Consider the following 22,393-nt stretch of genomic DNA (forward strand, 5'->3'; position numbering starts at 1 on the left):
GCTGGGCTGGGTGTTTATTGACGAGGGCAGGCTGGCGGTCCTAGCGCCCCGCGGGCCAGCAGGCACACAGGGCCCGGCGCTCCGCCTGCAGCAGGAGGGTCTCCGTCTGCAAAGGAACAGGGGCCAGCAGGGTGAGAGTCGCCCGCCCCCGCCCAGGGGTGCTCCACCTCCTGGCTTCTCCCAAGCCCGGTGGCCGTTCCTCTCGGAGGCCCCTGACGGTCTGCACCCCACTTCCTGCAGGGACCCTCTGCTGCTGTCCCACTCCCTCCTGAGTCCCTCCAGCCCCTCCCGCTCCCCCTGCACCGTCTGCCTGGGGGCTCTTCACACCCACACCCCTGGGAGGGAGGGAGAGAGAAACATCAATGGTGAGAGAATCCCTGATGGGCTGCCTGCTGCGCCCCACGGGGGGGGGGGGGGGGGAGATGCTGCCTGAACCCCAGCATGTCCTGACCTCGCAGTTCATAGGTCGACCCTCAACCCCTGAGCCACGCTGGCTGGGACGGAGGGCACTTCTTCCTGCTTCTCCAACTCTTCCAGCCCCTGCCCGGCCCTCCCCATCCTCTGAAGGCCCCTCACCTGGGGGCTGGGCCTCCCTCCTTCCTGCTTCCGGGAACCCCTCTGCCCCAGGACGGTGGGTCCGTCACACAGGCGGGAAGGCTGGGGGCTCCCTGCTCATTCCACACTTGGGCGTCGCCCTGCCTCCTGGACCCAGGCAGCCTGTGCACCACCCTCCCTCCCAGGCCACCCACCCTCCCGGCACTCCCCCGCCAAGGAGCCCCTCCACACACACCCCCACCCGCCGCAGTCTCCTCTCCGCCGCCAGGGGAAGGCTGGGCCGGGAGGGGTGGGGTGGGGTGGGGGTGCTGGACCGGTGCGCCCCGGTGGCCGGAGCCGAACGGGGACCCTCACCCGCGCGTCCAGGCTGTAGGCCGTCTTCCGCAGGTCCTGCAGGGCGCGCTGCATGAACTCGAACGCGTGGCAGTCCACGCACGGGCGGCCTGCGGGGCGCGGGTGAGCTGGGGGCCCTGCTCCATCCCCGCAGCCTCCCACCCCCACCCCCACCCCCCACCCCCCACCGAGGGGCGGCCAGGGAGGCGGGGCGCGGGGACGCCGGGAACAAAGAGGCGGCCTCCCGCACGCAGGACCGGGACAGGGATGGGGACCGGGACAGGGATGGGGACCGGGACAGGGATGGGAGGCGGGGACGGGGACCGGGACGGGGACGGGGACCGGGACGGGGGCGGGGATGGGGACGGGGACGGGGCGGGGACGGGGACGGGGACCGGACGGGGGCGGGGATGGGGGGACGGGGACGGGGACGGGAACCGGGACCGGGACGGGGACCAGGACGGGGACCGGGACGGGGACGGGGACCGGGACGGGGACGGGGACGGGGACGGGGACCGGACGGGGGCGGGGACCGGACGGGGGCGGGGATGGGGGGACGGGGACGGGGACCGGACGGGGGCGGGGATGGGGGGACGGGGACCAGGACGGGGACCGGGACGGGGACGGGGACCGGGACGGGGACGGGGACGGGGACCGGGGCGGGGACGGGGACCGGGGCGGGGACGGGGACCGGGACGGGGACGGGGACGGGGACCGGGGCGGGGACGGGGACCGGGACGGGACGGGCCCGCGGCACGTACTCTGCGCGGGGACGGCGCTCCCGGCGGGCTCGGCGCGGGCCTGGGCGCCCAGCAGCGCCGCGCCCAGCAGCAGCAGCAGCAGCGGCCTCGGGGGACTGCACGGCGACGGGGGCGCCATGGCCGAGCGGAGGGAGCGGGGCCTGCAGCGCAGGAGGGTCCTCGCGCCCGCCTCGCCCCCCCGCCCCGCCGCGCCCCCCACTCCTCCCGGGACCCGCGAGCCCCCGCCCCGCGCCCCCCGCCGCGCCCCCTCACCCCGACCTCAGCCTGAGCACACCAGCCCGAACCCCCTCCCTCGGACACCCCGCCCCGCGGCCCCCGCGCCACCGCCCTCACCGCGGTCGGGACCCGCGAACGCAGCGCCGGCGACTGGCGGAGACGCAGTGCGTTCAGCGCGCACCGCGCATGCGCTCCCCGACCTCGCCCGGGGTCCCCCCACCCCCCCAGTCCCAACCCGTCGTCATGGAAACCGGAGGCCTCGGAACTGCAGATTTAAAGGGACCAAAGTGGCTCAGGGATTCCGGGAGCCCCACACCGGGCTGAGCCCGGAGCACCGTCTGGTCCAGGGTGAAGTCAGGAGGGCTGCCTGGAGGAGGCGGCGTCTGGGAGGGACCAGCAGAGCCATCGCCCGAGGGAGCGAAGCGGAGGAGCCGGGCCGTCCGGGGGCCTGGTGTCCCTGGGCCGATCCCGGGCTGGTGGCGGCCAATCGGGGGCTGTCCCGGGAGACCCGGTCCAGGAGCGACCCGGCCCGCGCAGCCACCTCTCGGCCCTGACTCCGCCGGCCCGGCCCGACCCGTGTGGCCCGCCTTCCCCCCTCCCGGTGCCGGTGCGGACACCTCTTGGCGGCCCCCCAACTGTGTGCCCTCGGAGGGAGGGGTCCGGGGGTCTCTGTTCCCCTCACTCCCCTTGAACGCGAAGTCGTTGCCTTAAAGAGAAAGCCGATGAGCGTGTCTGGCCTGGGAGTTCGGGGGACCCACTGGGCGTCCACTGGTCGCCACTAAGCCCAGCAGGGCGCCCAGGCCGCCACCCGAAGCCGCTACCCCGGGAGGCGCCCCAGTCTCGTCCTGCTGCGCGGGGGGGGGGGGGGGGGGGGAGGAGCAGCGCCGGGGGGGGGGGGACGCGGGGGGGCAGCGCCGGGGGGGGAGGGGGAGGGGCAGCGCCGGGGGGGGGGGACGCCGGGGGGGGGGGGGGCAGCGCCCGGCCCCGCCGCCGCCCTGGCTCTCGGATCAGTGGTCCGGCGGGCACCGGGGGAGGGGGGAGGGGGGGGACTCGCGGCCCCTGACCCCCAGGCCGCTCCTGCTGCAGCCGGGCCGGGTGGGGGCGCCCAGAACGCGGGAGCAGGGCGGTGGCTGGGGTCCCTGACGCGCTTCTTGGTCCCGAGCCCGCACCGGGCGGGGGATGTGCGCCGGGACCCCAGCTGGCGTGAGCGCGGGGACAGCCTCCCCCTGCGCCTCCCCCACCCCATCCCTTCCCAGGCCCGGCCTGACCCTCCCGCCGCCGCGCACATCCTCGGACCCCCCAACCAGTGCTCCCCGCAACCGCGCGCCCCTGCGGAGGGGACCAGGCCGCCAGTCGGGCGAATCTCGGGGCCCTGAGAACGGGGTCCCCTCTCCCCTCCAAACAACACAGACCTGTGACCCCTCGCCCCTCCCTCTGCTGTCCCTTTCCCTCCATCTCCCCAGCCCCCCAGGGGCCTGCCCTCCCCACGGGCGGCAGCGGCCTCCAGCCACGGGCTCCAGGCCCCCAGGTCCCGCTCGCCCGCCATCGAGCTCCGCTTGGGGAAGGGACTTCCCACTCAGCGAGTCCAAACCTGACGTCAACCTCCGTCTGCCACCCCCCCAAACCTCAGTGGCTCTGTCCGCAGCTGTCCCATCGGGGGCGGCCAGACCCTCCAGCCCTAGAGATCCTCTCCATCCCAGAGCCAAGGGAGCCACAGAACCCACCACTCCCACCCACCATCCCATGTCCCATGCTGCCCACGGCCCCAGTCCACACTGCCCACAGCCCCAGTCCACACTGCCCACGGCCCTAGTCCACACTGCCCACTAGTCCACGCTGCCCACAGCCTAGTCCACACTGCCCACTAGTCCACGCTGCCCACTAGTCCACGCTGCTCACGGCCCTAGTCCACACTGCCCACTAGTCCACGCTGCCCACAGCCTAGTCCACACTGCCCACTAGTCCACGCTGCCCACTAGTCCACGCTGCCCACGGCCCTAGTCCACACTGCCCACTAGTCCACGCTGCCCACAGCCCTAGTCCACACTGCCCACTAGTCCACGCTGCCCACAGCCCTAGTCCACACTGCCCACTAGTCCACGCTGCCCACAGCCCTAGTCCACACTGCCCACTAGTCCACACTGCCCACTAGTCCACACTGCCCACGGCCCTGGTCCACACTGCCCACGGCCCTGGTCCACACTGCCCACAGCCCTAGTCCACACTGCCCACTAGTCCACACTGCCCACTAGTCCACGCTGCCCACGGCCCTAGTCCACACTGCCCACGGCCCTGGTCCACGCTGCCCACGGCCCTAGTCCACGCTGCCCACGGCCCTGGTCCACGCTGCCCACGGCCCTGGTCCACGCTGCCCACTAGTCCACGCTGCCCACTAGTCCACGCTGCCCACGGCCCTAGTCCACACTGCCCACAGCCCCAGTCGACACTGCCCACGGCCCTAGTCCACACTGCCCACTAGTCCACACTGCCCACTGCCCTAGTCCACACTGCCCACTAGTCCATGCTGCCCACGGCCCTAGTCCATTCTGCCCACTAGTCCACGCTGCCCACCACCCCTGGTCCACAGTCCCACCGACCCTGGCCCATGCTGCCCAGGCCTCGGCTCTCAGTTACCTCACTGCCCTCCACTTGCTGCCCCCCAGGGTCCAGGCTCCATGACCCATTAAACCCCCTGCCCCTTCCGTCTCCCCCAGCCCTGCACCCACCAGCTGCTTCCTATCTCAGGGTCTGACTCCTCTGCTACCTCGTGGGAGTGGGGCCGCACAGTGTTCGTCTCTGCGTCTGACTTATTTCACTTCACAGGGTCCTCACGGCTCATCCACGGCCAAGCATGTCAGACTCGTGGCCCGCGGGCCAAGGGTGGCCCACAATGAGTATTACTGCAGCCCAGCCAATATAACGGTATGGAAGAAACACTTCAATAAAAATTTCATAATTAATTTTTACAATGTCCTGTTACACAGAATCCTATAACATTAAAGCCTAATATGCAAATCACCCCCTCCGGTGTTCATTTGGCCACTCGCTATGACGTGTGCTGACCACTAGGGGTCAGCGCAGAACACGGCAGGTGCCAGTGACACGTGCTGGCAGCAGGCGGCAGTAGAGGTGCTGCCGCCCTGACGGGCTGGAGGAGAGTGGGATCACGGCCCCCCCCCGACCGGCCCCCCAGTCCTCCCCGCCACCGCGCACCCCTGCGGAGGGGACCATGCCGCCAGTCGGCCCAATCTCAGGGCCCCAATACGTATGTGGAACAGGTGAGCTGGCGGCTCAAAGTGGGTGTGACGTGGGCGTGGAGGGGCGATTTCCCCACCAATCGCCTGCAGACAGTGACCAGCGGAGGAGGTGGGGGGCGGGGCTGCTGTCAGGCTCTCAGGCACTGAGGGGGGGGTGGCCGATAGATCCTCAGGTGAGGGGGCGGTGCCAGGCCAAGGCGGGGTGCCAGGCGGGGCTAGGAGGCTGGGGACAGGCCACCCTGAGGGACCCAACCTGTGCATGAATTCGTGCACCAGGCCTCTAGTTATTATTAACAAACTACACCAGCGGTTCTCAACCTGTGGGTCGCGACCCCTTTGGGGGGTCCAACGACCCTTTCACAGGGGTCGCCTAAGACCATCGGAAAGCACATATATAATTACATATTGTTTTTGTGATTAATCACTATTATTTAATGATGTTCAATTTGTAACAATGAAAATACATCCTGCATATCCGATATTTACATTATGATTCATAGCAGTAGCAACATGACAGTGATGAAGTAGCAACGAAAATAATGTTATGGTTGGGGGTCACCACAACATGAGGACCTGTATTAAAGGGCCGTGGCATTAGGAAGGTTGAGAACCACTGAACTGCACCGTTCGCTAATTACTGACTACTATAATCATGTTGCCTTCATTTCCCTTACGCGCCTTACACACAAGTGTACCATTTCTCTCCACTAATACCAGCAGCGAATATTCTAGCAGCGATGGCCACGTCATTAGTCTTGGATGGACTTGTTTGGTGTGCGCAACAGGAAATATTTCGCTTTCAGAGAACAAGGGAAATAGGTTTATTTGCGTGGCGCTTATTAATTTGTGCAGTTATACAATGTCTACTGAGTTCATCTTCAAGAAAAAGTAATAATTTTACTGTGTTCTATTATTTTATGTGAACGATGACTCATTTGTTTCAGCCCTTTGCATTCAGCATGTCTCTATCGAAATAAACCCGTTTCTATGAAAATTGCAGCTTTGTGTTTTGTGGCCACATCCACGTACACCTTATTTGGCCCGCGTTAGCCTTTGAGTTTGACATGCTTGGAGCCTGTGGCAGGATTTCCTTCCTTTTTCTCCCCCTTAAATATATTTTTATTGATTTCAGAGAGGACAGGAGAGGAGAGACACAGAAACATCGATGATGGGAGAGGATCACTGATCTGCAGCCTCCTGCACGCCCCCCACCGGGGGTCGAGCCCGCAAACCTGAGAGGGAGTCGAACCATGACCTCCCGGTTCATAGGTCGACGCTCAACCCCTGAGCCACACCGGCCGGGCGCATCCCCTTCCCTTTTAAGGCTAACACTGGGCTGCGTGGATGGACCGCGTCTGCTTGTCCATCCGCCTGCAGACGGACACCTGGGCTGTGTCCGCGGTCAGTGCCGGGGGCCAGGGCTCCATATGTGGCCTTGGGGGGCGTGTTTGGTCCCGGCACCGCGCCCCCAGCGCCTCCCTGACTGCGTTTTCACTCTCACTTCCCGCCTGACTGCTGTTGCACCCAGAGCTCTTGGGCTGGGGGGGGGGGGGGTGCCCTCAGGGACATTTGACAAAGTCTGGAGACATTTCCTGTGGTCACGATGGGGGGGGGGGGGAGGCGCCACCGAGCCCACTGGGCGACCTGCCCGCTGGTGCCTTGTCGCTGGTGGCGCAGTGAGAGCCATGGTCTGCGTCGTGTCCCTGGGATGCCGCCCCGGAGGCGGGAGCCGGTATCTGCTCGGTCAGATGCCAGGACGCTGCGTGCAGGGGCCCAGGGGAGCAGGGAACCAGCCTGCACGGGCAGAGGTGCCAGCCTCAGGGGCTGCCAGGCCGGGATAGGATGGCACAAAGGGCACGAAAAGAAGAGCCGCTGGTGGGGCGGGGCCTCCAGGGAGGAGGGGTGAGGGTGGCGCAGGGCGGGTGCTGGGGTGGGGGGGCGGGGGGGGGGAAATTCGGTCAGAAACGGTGCGTTGGTGGTGCGGGCCCTGCAGGCCCAGTTCAGAGCCGTGGGGCCCGGAGGTTGGAGTGGGGGAGCTGGCGGGCCGCTCAGTGGCTCCAGGAAGCGCAGGTCATGAACCCCCCTGGCGCCCCCACCCCAACACCTAGAGCCCTCCACCCCTCCACATGCTCAAGCCCTCAGGGACCAGGTGGGTCGGGGCACCTGACCCCTGAAGAGGCTGGTTGGCGGCTGCCCGCTGGCTTGGGCTCTGCCCGGACCCTTCCCAGAGCAGGTGCGCCCCGGGCCCACCGCCCCGCGCTCAGCGTCAGGGCCCCCACTAACCCTCTGCTCCCCCTGCATCCGCCTCCGGGAAGGGGGGCTGGGATGGTCGGGTGGAGCCCACGTGACGCGGATGGACCCGGGATGGGGGAGAGGAGCAGTGAAGATGGCGTTGGGCCGGGAGACGGGGTGTGGGTCCCAGACGCAGGGAGAAGCGGCAGCAGCTCTGTGGCCCCGAAGGTGAAGGTCAGGGGCGCAGCCTGAGGGCCGCCAGCCGGGAGCAGGGAGGCCAGCGGGTGCCGGCCAGAGCCGGGACAACCACCCCCCACTGCGGTCCTACCTGCTGCTGCTCTGCATTGCCGTCACTTTTTTCTAATTCTCACCCGAGGATGTTTTCCCATTGATTTTAGAGAGAGTGGGAGGGAGGGAAAGAGAGCGAAACATCCACCTGAGAGAAACACATCCATGGGTTGCCTCCTGCAGGTGCCCGACCAGGGCCCAGGCCGGGGAGGAGCCTGCAACGGAGGTCCGTGCCCTTGACCGGAGTCGAGCCCGGGACCCTTCCGTCTGCAGGCCAGTGCTCTAACCTCTGAGCCACACGGCCAGGCTGCATTCGTGGCACCTTTTATTGGACGTCAGCGTCTGGGGGATTTTCATTCCACTGTGAATCGGGAGCTGTGCCCTGGAGGGCAGGGCGCTCCTGGGTCTTTAGGTTCTGCTCCATGAGCTCTGAGTCTTCAGGCCATAGACCCCACGGCCGAGGCAAGAGCCTTCGAGGCCTCCTCTCGGTGCCCGGCGCTGGCGTGGTGCCCACCCTGGCCCTGTGCCCCAGGGGTGCCTGCCTGGCCCTGTGCCTTTCCCAGCCTCAGGCAGTCTGCACACGCAGGTGCTGACCAGGGCTCCACTGAAAATGTCGGGGGACATGCTGAGCCCCCACCTACTGCTTTTTTTATGCATCTCTCCTCTGGTACTCGGCCCTGAATTGCCAGTCACCATGGTCGCCCCAAGTTCTACGCTCTGTCTCTTCTCGTCGGGGTGCTGCCCACGGAGTCCCCCCTTGCCAGAAGCCGGTCCATCCTTGCTGCTTGACACAGTTGCTGCCGGGAAGAAACATCTGCACAGCATATGTTTCAAGGGACCTGGCGCATATGGCATACTGTTCTTAATATGTTTGCTCCCCTTCTTAGCGCTGTGTGTTTTAACCAAGGTCACCTCTCCGAGAAAGGTTGTCTCTCCAGGTGGGGATATTTCCCTGGAGTTAAGGATTAACAGGACTAAGGAAGGGAATAAATCAGTAAAACCCCTTAACTAAGTACTAGGTGGGTAGTTAATCACTTTAACTAGGAACAATCACGATTAAGCTACATAATCTTTACTTAGGATAATCTCCTTCAGTTACTTCCTTGTAGCTTAACAGAACAGTAGAGTAGTGACCTTGGAATGGAAATAACTAGCCCTAACCTTTGGAATAGAATGGATAGGATTAAAATCTACAGAACTAGATAGAAACAGGATTTTTGGCAAAGGTTAGATAAAAAACTATGGACATGAAACAAGGAACTGTAGAAGTTTAAGGGAGGACCCAAAACATACCATGATGTAACTACAGAGGCATGCTTAGAGGATCAAATGGTATAAATACAGATGTAACAGGAGAATAAAGAGAGGACCTGGCTATGCGGATCATCTGAACACTGTCTCCGTGTCCTTCATTCTTCGCCCATGCCGTCCTCACCTTTGGGGACCCCTGGACCGCAGGGGCTGGACCCCGGCACCCACCCGTCTTCCCAGGGCGGCCTGGGCTCGCGGAACTCACCTGTCACCTTCCATTCAGGGACCCCGCTGGGCACGGCGTGGCCTGCGGCCTGGGGAGCACCACATGTCCTGCGTTCGGTCCAGTGTTTCGATGCCGAGTGGTCGCCCACGGCCACAGCGGAGGCTGCGGCTCCTCACTGTCCCCGGCAAGAAGCTCCGCAGACCCAGCGAGACGACTGACCCCGAGGGAGCGCCTGGCTGCTCTCCACCTCGGCCGGCCGGCGGGGCCCAACACTCACATGGGGCCACTCCCGGCGGCTTCATGCGGGGACAGCAGCCGACCACTGCTGTCCAGTTCCAGTCCGAGGGCCTGTCGGGTGGGGAAGGAGGGACCAGAGCCCCGGTGTGCGGTCGGGGTGGGCGGCAGGGCTGTGAGTGGAGAAGTGGGACTCGATGGGAGAGCAGGTCTGACCGATGGCGGAGAGTGAAGGGCTGGACGGAGGGGGGTCTCTGACCCTTCGCGTCGCGGTGAGACATGTCCACGCCCCGGAGAACGTTAAGTCTGAACGGACCGTCATCGGCCGGTGTGAGGCACGGTCGGGTTCACACTGTGAGTGGGGCGCTTTGGCCGGACGCTGAGGAAGGAGACACCCAGAGGAGTGCTTTTGGGGTGTAAATGAGGAGGAGGTCAGCGACAAAGGGAGACCTGGGAGCAAGACTAGAGGGAGGGAGGACAGTTTGATCTGCGGGGCGAGTGGTGGGCGCCCCACAACTGGGCCCGGTCCCGGCCGGCCTGGAGAGGGTTTCTGGCCCAGCGCTAGGTCTTTGTCTACCCTAAGCACTGCCTCCTGGGGCCGGGTGTGTGTGTGCGCAGAGCAGACGGAAAACGGGGCCCCACAGGTGGAGGGCTTGGGGGAGACTGGTACAGGGACATGGGCTGGGCCGGGGCAGGACCGAGGCCACTCTGCCCCCCGCTCCCCATGGCCCCGTGCGTGTGCAGCCCTGTCCTCCTCACCCCGTGGCAGCCCGGGCCCCCTCCTGGGCCCCCTCCTCCACTGCCGCACAGGAGGTGCTTTTTGGTTTTTCATTTTTTATTGATTTCAGAGAGGAAGGGAGGGGGAGAGACACTTCAGTGATGAGAGAACCATTGATTGGCCGCCTCCTGCACGCCACCCCTTACTGGGGATCGAGCCCGCAACCCAGGCTTGTGCCCTGACTGGAATCGAACCCGGGACCCTTCAGTCCTCAGGCCGACGCTCTACCCACTGAGCCCCACCAGCTAGGGCCAGATGAGATTTTTAACAAAGGTTCGAAGGCAATTCATTTCAAAAAATGGTGCTGGGGCATGAGCTATCCATATTTAAAGCCAGAAACGTAGACTTTCTCGTATTGCCGTCAGATGGGGGTACGGGGAACCAGGTGATTTTGATGCTCAGGTGGCTGATCCGTTCAAGCATCTATTTGCTTCTCAGGTTGGGGTTCCCTTCCGTTCGCCCTCTTCCCTCCTGCCCACTGGTTTACTGGCCGTCTCTCTCTCTGATGTACAGGCATTCCCTCTCACTCCTGCTGTTGATTCTCGGCTGCTTTTACTCCTGGCTGGTGTGGCTCAGTGGAGAGAGCGTCGGCCTGCAGACAGAAGGGTCCTGGGTTCGAGTCCAGCCAAGGGCATGTGCCTGGGTTGCAGGCTCTTCCCTGGCCCAGGCCCTGGCAGCAGCGAATGCATACATGTCTCTCACATCGATGTTTCTCTCGCTCTGTCTTACCCTCTCTCTTCCCCTCTAAGAACCAATGGAAAATGTCCCGGGGGGGGGGGGGGATAAAAAAAACAAAAAATCCTCCGTCGCTTTGAAATCTGGCAAACACCTCCTCCTCGTGGTCCGCCTCCTCCTCCGGAGCCGGAGGCCGGGGGCGTTTCCCTGATGACCCGGAACCGAGCCCCAGGACTCAAAGAACCGCGCCCCGAGGAGCCAGGCTGCCGCGCCGCCTGCACCGCACCCGGTGGGCTCGCCGGGCGGCTCCCGCCCCGGCCCTGGAGCCGCAGCCCCGCGCTGCCCCAGCCCGCGTCCTCAGGAGGCCTGCTCCGCAGCCGCGTGTAAAGCTGCTTCTCACGCTCACGATCCGTTATTTCTCTTCTTTTCTATGGAACTTACTGGGGTGACGTCGGGTGACCACGCGGTGCCGCTCCCAGGTGTGCGCCGCAGCACCGCCCGGCGGGTCTCCTTCCGCCCCCCCCCCCCCGCTCCGGTCGTCACCACACTGCGGTCTGTCTGCGAACAATTCCAGTTATTATTAAATACACTTTTATTGGTTTCAGAGAGGGGGAGAGAGAGGGAGAGACCCACGAGTCGGCTGCCTCCTGCGCGCCCCCCACCGGCGACCGGGGACGAGCCCACAACCAGGCGCGCGCCCCGGCCCGGAATGGAACCGGGACCCTCCGGCCCGCAGGTGGACGCTGCCCGGAGCCACACCGGCCGGGCCGGGGCACGTCTCCCAGTAACAAACCCATCACGCCGTCCGCCGCCGGGAGGAGCGTGTCACCGGCCTGCTGCCCGCCTCCGGCGGCGGGGCTCCGCTGCGGCCCACGCCGCGGGTGGGGGTGGGGCAGGGCTGCCAGGAGAACCCGCCTCCGGAACGTGGGCGTCCCCGCGGTCCGCGCGCCTCTCCCACCCCCACGACTCCCCGCGGCCGTCGTCCTCTCCCCGGACTCCGAGGGCAGCTGCCCCTCCCGGGGGCGTCTCCACGGCCGAGGCGCGCCCGCAGGTTCGGCTCAAGTATGACATGCCTCGCGGGCTGGGCTTTCGCGGGCGCGGCCTGGCGCGGGCACACGCGGCGGGCGAACGAGAGCCGGACCGGGCCGGCCTTCCACCCTCCCTGCGGCCCCCGGGCCTCGGCGCTCCCCAGGCGCAGCGTCAGGCCTCGGCGGGCGGCGCGCGCTCTCTCTCGGGGACCCGCGGCGGAGCAGCTTCCACTCGCCGCCGCCCACGCGCAGGCGCACTCGCCGTCGGCGCCACGCCCCTCCTCTGACGTCATGCCGTCCCCGGAGCGGACAGTGGGCGGCGCCCTGTCACGTGACGGCGGACGGCGCGCCTCAGCCGGCGTCGCCACGCAGCGTCACGCTGAGGCCCCGCCCCGGCGACACGTCACCGCAGACGCCAAGCGGGCGCCGCCATGTCGGGGGGCCTCGCCGCGGGCGCGCAGGTGTCTTCATAAGATGCCGGCTCGGCGGCGGCGCCCGGCGTCCCCCCCCCAAGATGGCGTCCATGCGGGAGAGCGACACGGGCCTGTGGCTGCACAACAAGCTGGGCGCCACGGACGAGCTGTGGGCGCCGCCCAGCATCGCGTCGCTGCTCACGGCCGCGGTCATCGACAACATCCGCCTCTGCTTCCACGGCCTCTCGTCGGCCGTGAAGCTCAAGCTGCTGCTCGGGACGCTGCACCTCCCGCGCCGCGCGGTGGACGAGGTGAGGCGTCGCGCGCGGCGGCCTCCGGGGCCGGCCCCCCGCTCCCGGCGCGGACACGCGGGGCCCTGTGCGCGGCGGCGGAGGAGCGCGGCCCCGGGCCCGGGCGGGGAGCCTCTCGGAGGGCGGCCTGGCGGCTGCGCCCCACGAAGCGGCCGCCGCGCGGGGCCGCGCACGCCGGGGCCCGTCCCCGCCCGTGTCTGCGTCACGCGAGTTGGGGGCTCGGGTTGGTTTCCCCGGGACGCGCGTCGGGTGGCTCCGCGCGGAGGGGCCGAGCGCCAACCGCCGTCCCGCCCCCGCGGGCGTGTCCGCGGCGCTGCCTCCTCGGGGCGGCGCGCGTGGGCCTGTCCGGGCCCGGGGCCGTGGGGGCCTCGGCCGCGCTCTCTCCTGAAATGATCTCTCCATCGCCTCGAGAGAGGAAGGCGGAGGGGGACCCCGCGGGGATGGAGCCGGTCCCCCCCCCCCCCCCCGCCTTTCCCTCCGGGAGGCGCCGCCGACAGCCCCGCTCGGTCGGGGGGCGCGGCCGTGACGGCGGGTGTTGGCGGGTGTGGAGGCGACCGCGGTCTCCGTCCGCGGAGTCCGGGAGCCCCGGCCGCGCCCCCGCGCTCAGTCGCGATGGCCTCGCCCCGGGACCTCGTCGTTCGGGAACAGTTCCTGAGGCTGCTTCCCTCTGTTTTACTGAAGTTTCCCGTGTCTCCTCCCCCACTGGGCCCCCAGCGCGCCCCCCGCGAGCCCCGTCCTCCCCGCCGTGCCGGCGCCGTCCCTGCTTCCCGGTGCGTGACGCTGACCCCGCACCCGGGACCACGGCTCTCCCACGGGCTCGGGGCTCGGGCCGCTCCGCGGGGGGAGCGCCGGGCGGCAGCGGGAGGCGGGGCGCCCGTCCACGGAGGAGACAGAAGGGAGCGCCGGGCCGCGGTTAGGTGACCATGTGAGTGCCGTGGAGAAGCGGCAGAGCCTACAGCGCCACCCAGACCGAGCGGGCATGGGCATGGGCCCGTGTTTACCAGCGCCGGCCCGGTGGGTGCGGGGCGCCCGGTGGGTGCGGGGCGCCCGGTGGGTGCGGGGCCTGGAGAGACCCGCTGAGCTGGCGCTGAGCCTGGGCCCCAGGCTTCCCGGGAGCGCGGCCTCGGCAGGAAACAGAAACCCCCAGAGGCTCTGCGACGCCCCAGCCCCTCGGCCAGGCGGACTCACAGCTGGTGTCTCCGCACGCACATGAGACACGGCCCGGCACTCGCCTTGGTCTGTCGGTCAAACCATCACACTGGTTCCCCTTCTTCTCTCTGGGCCATTGGGAGACGCGGGCCCCACCAGCAGCCGGAATGGAGGCCTCAGACAACTGGGCCGCCGCCTCCACGGACCAGAACACACGGCTGTAGAGTCTTAATTCTCCCCTGAAACATGCCCAGCTGCCCCTCTTCAGCCGGATGGACTGAACTGCGGAACCAAAGACCAGTTTCCTCTGGGGCGGGATCCACCGGGAGCCGGCTGGTGGCGAGGCCCCTCACAGGCGGCTGCTGCCCCCCACGCTCGGGGAGCTCTGAGCCGGCGGTGCCGGTCCCGGGCGGCTGGTCCACAGGTTTCTCTCCGCCGCCTTCCTGGCCTCCCGAGCAGTCCCCTCTGCCTGGTGCACCAGGCGAAGGAGCCGCACCCACACCCGCTTCTCAGGCCGCGGTGTGAGGTCGATTTCTAGACATCCGTGTTTTTTCATGTCATAAGCATGTTACAGACGTGTTTTAGGTGAGTGTGTGATGGCGTCTCTGCTGAAGTTGCCTGGCTGCCATACCCTCCCTGTAGCGCCTTACCTTGCTGTGTCCTTTCTGTGATGGTCGCTGCCCAGTTACTTCTTTTTCTCCCCGTCCCCCTGCCAGGCACCAGGGCCCTCCAGTATAGTTTCCTGATCACAGGGGGGCTCGCTCTTGCCACTAGCGAGGCAGTGTTTCCTGGTGCTGTTTGTAGGTACCTTTTATCTGGTTATGAAAATTCCATCCCTAGAATTTAAAAACTTTATTTTAATCATGAATGAGTTTTAACAACTCCGTTGAGCTATAGCTCAGGTACCATACCACGCACCCCTGTGATAGGGACAGTTGAGTTGGTGGTCGGTGTGTATCATCCTAATCAACTTCAGAACATTTCCGTCAGCCCGGTGCCAACCAGCAGGCCCCCCCTCCCAGCCCTCGTGCCCGCTCATCTGTTCTCTGTGTCTGTGGATTCCCCGGGTCTGGACGTTTGCTGCGTGGACTCGTGATCTGTGGCCTGGACGACTGGCTTCTGCAGCGGCGCGGTATTCCCACGGCTTACCCTGTGGTCGTGCCTCATCTATGACGGGGGATGTCCCACTGGTTGACCCACCGCTGTCGTCACCAGCCACTCGTCAGCTGGGGGGCACGGGGTGTCTCCACCTTGTGTCTGTTGTGAGAGATGCTGTGTGGAGGAGACTCATGGCAAGTCCTGGGGGACGCGGCTCTTGGTTTGCACTGAGGACGGATGTTTTCAGTCCTCAGGTTGCGGGGGGGTGGGGGGGGGGACTGTGGGTCATAGCGTCACTGCTCACCCTGCGAGGCCGTGTCGCACACATGCTGACGCTTTGGTGGGGAGGGGTGCCGGGTGGGCAGAGAGGCGCTGGGGGGAGAACTCGGCCTCCGGGCATGGAGGGGACAGGGCCCAGCCCGTGTGACCCTGGGGCTCTGGCGTGCTGGCCTCCAGGGTCTCCTGTGCTGTCGCAGGGGAGTGCCGGGCCTGGCTGCTCCTGAGGCTCCTGCTCGCGTGGGCGCCTTCTGTCCCGAATCCCAGCGCCTGCTGACTCCAGGCCCACAGTGACGTCTGTGCCCTGGGGAGGCCTCCCCAGATGCGGGGCGTGTGGGTCACAGAACCAGTGAGCACGCCACACGCCTTCCCTGCCCTCCCAGGAGTGACCCGGGCCTGGGGAGTGTGCCAGGGCCGCCGCTCCCGTCCTCACCACCTGGGCCCAGCTCTCCACACCCAGCAGCCTCATCAGCAGGCTCCCTACACCGTGTGGCGCCTGGTGTGATTCTCAGCAACACGCACTCACAGGCCGCAGACAGACGTGCGAGCTCCTTGCAGATGCCGTCAGCTTCCAGGGGCCTGGTGCTGCTGTGGGAGGCTGGGGCGCTGGCGCTGCCCCGCAGGAGAGCGGCCACCAGCTGGTGGGAGCCCTAGATCTGAGGGCACTGCAGCCTGGTGGAGGCTGGGGGGCAGGAGGAAAGGGGGCTGTGGTTCCTGTGAGGGTGGGCCTGGCAGGGGGCAGGTGCTGGAGAGGCTGGACGCTGCCCTGTGGCCCCCAGAAGCTACAGGGAGTTTGAAGGGGCCCCTCTGTGTTTAGAAACAAAGGATGGTGGCCGCACCTGGTGCTCTGCTCCTCCTGCCCGCACTGCTCAGGGCAGCGGGGCGCGCTCCCCGGAGGGCGGGGGCCACTGAGGACGCCCTCTCCCGCAGATGAAAGGCGCCCTGGCGGAGATCATCCAGCTGGCCGCCCTGGACTCGGACCCCTGGGTGCTCATGGTCGCCGACATTCTCAAGTCCTTTCCCGACACGGGCTCGCTTAACCTTGATCTTGAAGAGCAGAACCCCAACGTTCAGGATATTCTGGGAGAACTTCGAGAGAAGGGTATGTTGCCTGTTTGGTTTGTGCTGGGAGGAGGGCAGCAGGCTTCCCGAGAGGAAACGTCTTTGTAAAAACGCATCTGGTCTCTGAGGGCTTCGTGGACCCTGTCCTGCGCAGGAGAGCGCTGTGTGCACGCACCGCCCTCACGCTGCCTCGGGTCCTCACGACCATGAGACGAGCCTATAACCCGTAGCCTCCCCGCCCGCACTTACTTGTTCTGAAACTTATTCTCTTCCTGCTCACACGCCCCCGCCCCCCCTTGCCTCGCAGCCCATGAGGCGAGTGCACTGCCTGTTCGGGGGGTGTCGCCAGTGCCTAGAACAGTGCCTGGCACAGAGCAGATAGGTGCGCAGAAGTGGTGCTGGAAGCATCAGCAATTCAGTTCAGAACATGAGCCAGGAACTGTTAGAAATGACAGTGTCTGAAAGGACACGTGAAGGAGAGCCGCCCCGTCCCTCCGCGTTTGGAGAATGAGAGCTGGCGGTCCCTTAACGAGGGAGCCATGTCTGCTCCGTGGGCCACGGCCTGACCGCGGTGGCTCCCACAGCCCCTGCGCACTAACTCGGGGACAGACAGGCCTCGGAGCCAGGCGGAGGCCAGGTGGCCGCGCTGAGGCCCCGCTGGCCTGGCGGGTACCTGCTCCAGGACTCCAGGAGGCAGGGAGGGAGCCCCCTCCTCACTGTGCTGCTTCTGGACGGACAGTGACCGAGTGCGAGGCGTCCGCCATGCTGCCTCTCGAGTGCCGGTACTTGAATAAAAGCGCCCTGACGACCCTCGCCGGCCCCCTCACCCCCCCGGTGAAGCACTTCCAGCTCAAGAGGAAACCAAAGAGCGCCACGCTGCGCGCCGAGCTCCTGCAGAAATGTGAGTGCCGCCCCGGACCGCGATGGGTGGGGGGCGGCCGCGCTGGTCTGTCCGTGGCTTTATTCTTAGCTTCCTTTTAGATTTCACGCTCTAAACGGTCTTTTCGGAGTCCTGCATATTGCTACACTGAACTATGTTCTAAAATCTGTTTTAGAAACTTCAGGATTTTCAGGTTTAAGTATCTGTACTCTTAGTTGCAAAAATGAAATTTGTCCCGAGTCCCACGGGCGACGAGACAGGCGGCCTCGCACAGGCTGTTCCTGCTCCCGTGACTCCGCCTCGTTCTCGGGTGCAGACCTGGGTTTGGCCAGAAAGGTGTTCGGGTCTTAGTTGACGTTCTCCAGCTCGCAGCTGAGGGAGTGTGTGTGGCAGGTCCCGGCGGGAAGCAGGGAGCTCCATTCCTTCAGCCAAACAGCAAAACACGGACTTGAGTGGTTTTGAATGGCTGTGGGATGGATAGTAACACGCTAAGCGCCACGTCAGTCACCGGTGCAGCCAGCATATCAGTGAAATCGGTATCGTGGGCTAAACGGGAAGGAAGACAAAGCAGGCTCTGCGCTTGACGTGTCAATAACACACATACGTGCCCTGTCCCAGAGAAGCCAAATAAACCCAGCAGCTGCCGTGACCCTTGGTTCAGATGGACAGTGCCCCAGGCGAGCACAGCCCCGCGGCGCCGCTGTCCGCGTGTGGACCCCCGTGTGCGGGCGCGCTGCTCAGAGTTGCAGGCTGCGTGTCTGCGGGAGGACTCGCCGTGCGCCTCCTGGTGCGGCAGGTGGTGGGGGCACTCCCTGTGGGGCCCGCTGACCTGCACCCTTCCCCTCGCAGCCACGGAGACCGCCCAGCAGCTGAAGAGGAGCGCGGGGGTGCCCTTCCACGCCAAGGGCCGGGGGCTGCTCCGGAAGATGGACACCACCAGTAAGGCCGCCCCCAGACTGCCCCGGGCTGCCTCTTGCTCAGGCCCCGTTCAGAGGGAGCTGTCCCTGGTGTGTGCCGTGACGACCCTTTGACAGATGCCGGCCGGCGTGGGGGAGGGAGCCATGGAGCCGGTGCCAGCCGCTCACCAGGCAGGCAGGAAGGCGGGCGAGGTGCTGCCTGCAGGGAAGGCCATTGCTGGTGCGGGCTGCCCACGTGGCATTCTTGTTCGGTATTTTTGGCAAAAATGTCATAGGTTGGCTGTGATGTCGTTGTCGGCTGAGGCCTTCTCTGCTGAGCAGGTGACCTGGCACCGAGTGCTTGTTCACTGGCGAGAGCAGGCCCCCCCCTCCCCCCCCCCCACCCCCGTCTCAGACGCAGCAGGGCCGTGCGCTCAGGCTGTGGGTCAGGCTCGTGCTGCTCAGCACCAGCAGGCTCCTAGGACCAGGGCCTCGCGGGTGAGCGTCGTCCTCTCGGGCACGGCGGCGGCCTCTGGTCCAGAGAGCGCGGCTTGCACGGGCGGCAGAGACGGGCCACGGCCCCTGACGGCCCCGTCCTCCCCACAGCCCCACTCAAAGGCATCCCGAAGCAGGCGCCCTTCCGCAGCCCCACGGCCCCCAGTGTCTTCAGCCCGGCCGGGAACCGGACCCCCATGCCCCCCTCGAGGACGCCTCTGCGGAAGGAGAGGGGCGTGAAGGTGGGCGCGCCCCGTCGGTGTCTGCCCTCGTGGCCGGCCTTGGCGCGCTCCACACCGTAGCTAAGGCGGCCTCTGTCTTGACAGCTGCTGCACATTTCTGAGCTGGATACGGTCGGTGCCGGCCGAGAGGCAAAGAGGAGAAGGAAGACGCTGGGTGCGTACCTGGGCCCCCCGGGTCGGCGGAGGGAGCGCTGCCACCGGGCAGGGGCTCGGCCCAGGCTCACCCCTGGTGCCTGGTCCCAGTGGGGCCGCCTCTCGGAGAAGGTGTCCGCAGGGGCAGCCCTTTCCCGAGAACGCGTTTCCTTCTCTGCTTGGAGACGGGCGTGGGCAGCGTTTCGGGGCTACTTGCTGAGCAGCTTGAGGGGGGCTACTGGGGGCACTGACGAGGCTCTGTCCGCAGACACGGAAGTGGTGGAAAAGCCGGCCAAGGAGGAGACGGTCATCGAGAACGCCACCCCCGACTACGCAGCCGGCCTGGTGTCCACACAGGTAGGCTCCCAGCCAGAGCCTCACGTGGCCACTGTGCTCCCTCGTCCCGATCCTTAGCCCCTAAAGTGTGTTGTCGGAGAATACATATGTGTATATACATGTGTGCATACACGCGTGTGCGGTGTGTATGCACATGGACATGCATATGAGAGGCAGCGCTGGCCAGGGGGCCCCCAGCCTGTGCATGTCACGTGACACATGCTGGCGAGCTGAGATCACCAGCTGTGGCGCCTCGCCAGGCCCCTTTCCTGCGCGGGGGACCGGCGCCCGCCTCTCGGAGTCCCCTGCGCAGACTGTGAGCAGCGGTGGCCTGGAGAAGCTTCCCCTTGCGCAGCTGTCCTCGCCTTTTCCTACTGTGCGCACGTCTTCCTTCTGTCGTGTTTTCATAAGAAAACCGTTGTTGGACTTTTTTCTTTCCTCGAAGAGGGCTGGCTTGGGGCTCCTTAACCAAACAGGAGCCCAGCCCTCCTCTGCTGGGGCCCAGAGCAGCCCTTCCAGCCGGGGCGGCACGTGCCCTGCTCCAGGCGAGGCTCCTGGGGGCACGGAGACCCCGGCCTCTCCTGGGAGGGACATGCACTGTCTTCCAGAAACTCGGGGCTCTGAACAGCGAGCCGTCGCTGCCCTCCACCAGCTACCTGCCTGCCACCCCCAGCGTGGTCCCCGCCTCCTCCTACATCCCCAGCTCCGAGACGCCGCCAGGTAGGCCGTGGCAGCAGCGGGGGCCGCCCTCATGAGGCTCCTGGGGCGACAGGCGGCGCCTCAGCTGCAGCTCAACCGGGAAGGGGCCAAGGGGGCAGAGCGCAGGCCCCGCGGGTCCCCTCCCTGTCCTGGAACTTGCGTCCCAGAGGCCTGTGGTCTTACCTGGCCGGGCTCCCCTTTGCTGCGAGGAACAAGGTCCCAGGGAGAGGGCGGCCAGAGACGCCTTGGGGTCTGCCAGCCAGGCGGGCTCCAGGAGCTGCCTTCCTGCCTCGCCAGTGACCAGGACGAGAACTGGCCCAGGCCAGGCACTGAGCAGAGCCCAGGTGTTGTCTGAAAAGGCCTGAGGCCTCTGGTCCAGGGCAGGGCTCTCTGCAGCCTGTGCCCACCTCAGGCGGGGGTGCTGCTTGTGGCGCGTGCCCTGCTGCGGCCAGAGGCCACCTGAGGGCCGGGGGCCTGGGGAGCCCAGGTCTCAGGGCCGAGCATTGCCCCGGCCAGGCAGGGTGGGCAGGGTAGTCACCAGGAGGGGCCGGGCCGGCACAGGGCTTGGGGGAGGGGTCCCCCACCTCCTGGCCCCTCAGCAGGCCTCACTGTGCTTACAGCCCCACCTTCCCGGGAAGCCAGCCGGCCCCCCGAGGAGCCCAGCACCCCGAGCCCTGCCCTGCCAGCACAGTTCAAGCAGAGGGCACCCATGTACAACAGCGGCCTGAGCCCAGCCACGCCCACACCCACGCCTGCGGCGCCCGCCTCACCTCTGACGCCCACCACACCCCCAGCTGTCACCCCCGCTGCCCAGGCACCTCCAGTGGCCATGGTGGCCCCACAGACTCAGCCCCCTGCCCAGCAGCAGCCCAAGAAGAATCTGTCCCTCACGGTAGGTGTGCCCGGCAGTGGGGGTGCCAGCGGTGCCTGGCAGGGCCTGCGGGTGGAGGGAAGCAGGACCTGGGCTGCGGCCCACACTTACCCCCCCGCCTGCACTGCAGAGAGAGCAGATGTTTGCCGCGCAGGAGATGTTCAAGACGGCCAACAAGGTCACGCGGCCCGAGAAGGCCCTCATTCTGGGCTTCATGGCCGGCTCCCGAGGTGGGTTCGTGTGGCCGGCCCAGGCGTGGGGGGCCCGGGGCCCTGCAGGGGTGGGAGGGGTGGGCTCCTTGGCCCTAGGACCCGCCCAGCAGCCTGCGCCTCCACAGAGAACCCGTGCCAGGAGCAGGGGGACGTGATCCAGATCAAGCTCAGCGAGCACACGGAGGACCTGCCCAAGTCGGACGGCCAGGGCAGCACCACCATGCTGGTGGACACCGTGTTCGAGATGAACTACGCCACAGGCCAGTGGACGCGCTTCAAGAAGTACAAGCCCATGGCCAACGTGTCCTAGGCCCCGAGGGCGAGGCCCCGGCTTCCGAGCGCAGGCCTCCGTGCTGCCGAGCCCCGCCTCGCTCTCGGGGCGTTTTAGACTGATTTTTTAAGTTTTAAGATGGGTTACTTTTTGTGTGATCTAAGTCACTTTTTTGGATTCAATATTACATTTTTGAATGTTAGAGTTAACCAAAAAAGTTCTAACTTCCTAATTTTAGTGACAGCTCTGCCTGTTATAGACTTTTACTTTTTTATTTTTCTTAAATTCCATTGCCCTCGAGGTTGAGGGGACCAAAGGGGGGCCAGGCGGGGCTGAGAACAGGGTGGGGCCAGGCTGCTGAGGCCGAGCCACACTCCCGCCCAAGGTTTTCTAGTCTTTTGTACAGTTGTGAGCATTTGAGACCAGCCTCCGGGCACCTGTGTTCATTGTACAAACTACCTGAGTGATTAAAGTTTAGCTTTTCTACAGGAAGCCCAGGGCCGTGTTTTGGGGGCAGCGCCCCCTCGGGGTGGGGTGGGGTGGGGTGGGGCCACGGGAGGCTCTTTAGAGGCGGGAAGAGCCAGCAGCTCGTCCCCACTGACCACATCACCTTTAATGGGGACTTGCAACAACTTATTTTTAAAATTAAAACACACACGTCCTTTCAGTCAGCTCTGCACTTGCTGTTCTGATGTCTGTTAGACTCCCTGAGACCAGCCTATCGCCCTCGTCTGAGGCCGGGGCGCTGGAGGGCGTGCTGGGTGCCTTGCAGTGACAATTCAGAACTTCACGTTGCCTCCCATATAAAACACGTTTAAGAAAAAAGCCTTTCAAAGTTTTTAATACAAAAATACTCATACACACCTTGCCAAGCACAAGTTTCCGTTTTAAATGCTATTGGCAGTTCCCACATCTACATTTCAGTATATCCCCCCTAGAGGTGAACTTCAAGTTTCTGAGTCTGTCAGAACCGATAGCACCAAGGTTCCTAAGAGAAGCCAGGCCCCGTCCGTCAAGTCCAGACGCCGGGAGGCAGAGGCTGAGGTTTAAGTTCGGATAGTTTCACATCCCGACGGCACGTGGGCACCGCCGTGGACATGGGTGCGTCAGACACCGCCCCCGTAGGACTGAGGACGTGGCACTGACTCCATGGAACAGGCTTGCCTTCCGCTTCTGACAAGGTCGTCCTGGAAGACGTGACGGTTCTCCGCCAAGA

The 22,393-nt window shown here is 65.5% G+C and overlaps 2 protein-coding genes across 4 annotated transcripts; one reads left to right on the plus strand and one right to left on the minus strand.

Annotated features, from left to right (window-relative positions):
* NICOL1 (NELL2 interacting cell ontogeny regulator 1) lies at window positions 1-2,099 on the minus strand. Its single transcript, XM_059677420.1, has 4 exons — window positions 1,983-2,099; window positions 1,650-1,789; window positions 910-998; window positions 1-106 (listed from the first exon to the last, which is right to left on the minus strand). Exons 2-4 carry the CDS (start codon window positions 1,765-1,767, stop codon window positions 41-43), a joined length of 273 nt encoding a protein of 90 aa, XP_059533403.1. The 5' UTR covers window positions 1,768-1,789; window positions 1,983-2,099; the 3' UTR covers window positions 1-40.
* Window positions 2,100-12,178: 10,079 nt separating this feature from the next.
* NELFA (negative elongation factor complex member A) lies at window positions 12,179-21,669 on the plus strand. Of its 3 annotated transcripts, none has more exons than XM_059677429.1 (11): window positions 12,179-12,558; window positions 16,012-16,183; window positions 16,883-17,044; window positions 17,873-17,962; window positions 18,526-18,656; window positions 18,741-18,810; window positions 19,057-19,145; window positions 19,733-19,844; window positions 20,423-20,715; window positions 20,825-20,924; window positions 21,032-21,669. In XM_059677429.1, the coding sequence occupies exons 1-11, from the start codon at window positions 12,349-12,351 to the stop codon at window positions 21,214-21,216; spliced, it is 1,614 nt and encodes a 537-aa protein (XP_059533412.1). In that variant the 5' UTR covers window positions 12,179-12,348; the 3' UTR covers window positions 21,217-21,669. The 3 variants fall into 3 exon arrangements, with proteins under 3 accessions (XP_059533412.1, XP_059533422.1, XP_059533432.1); XM_059677439.1 differs by having other exon boundaries at window positions 12,193-12,558; window positions 20,444-20,715; XM_059677449.1 differs by lacking the exon at window positions 12,179-12,558 and adding an exon at window positions 14,765-15,059.
* The last annotated feature ends 724 nt before the right edge of the window (window positions 21,670-22,393 follow it).

This window comes from Myotis daubentonii, chromosome 1, assembly GCF_963259705.1.
Source record: "Myotis daubentonii chromosome 1, mMyoDau2.1, whole genome shotgun sequence".
NCBI lineage: Eukaryota > Metazoa > Chordata > Mammalia > Chiroptera > Vespertilionidae > Myotis > Myotis daubentonii.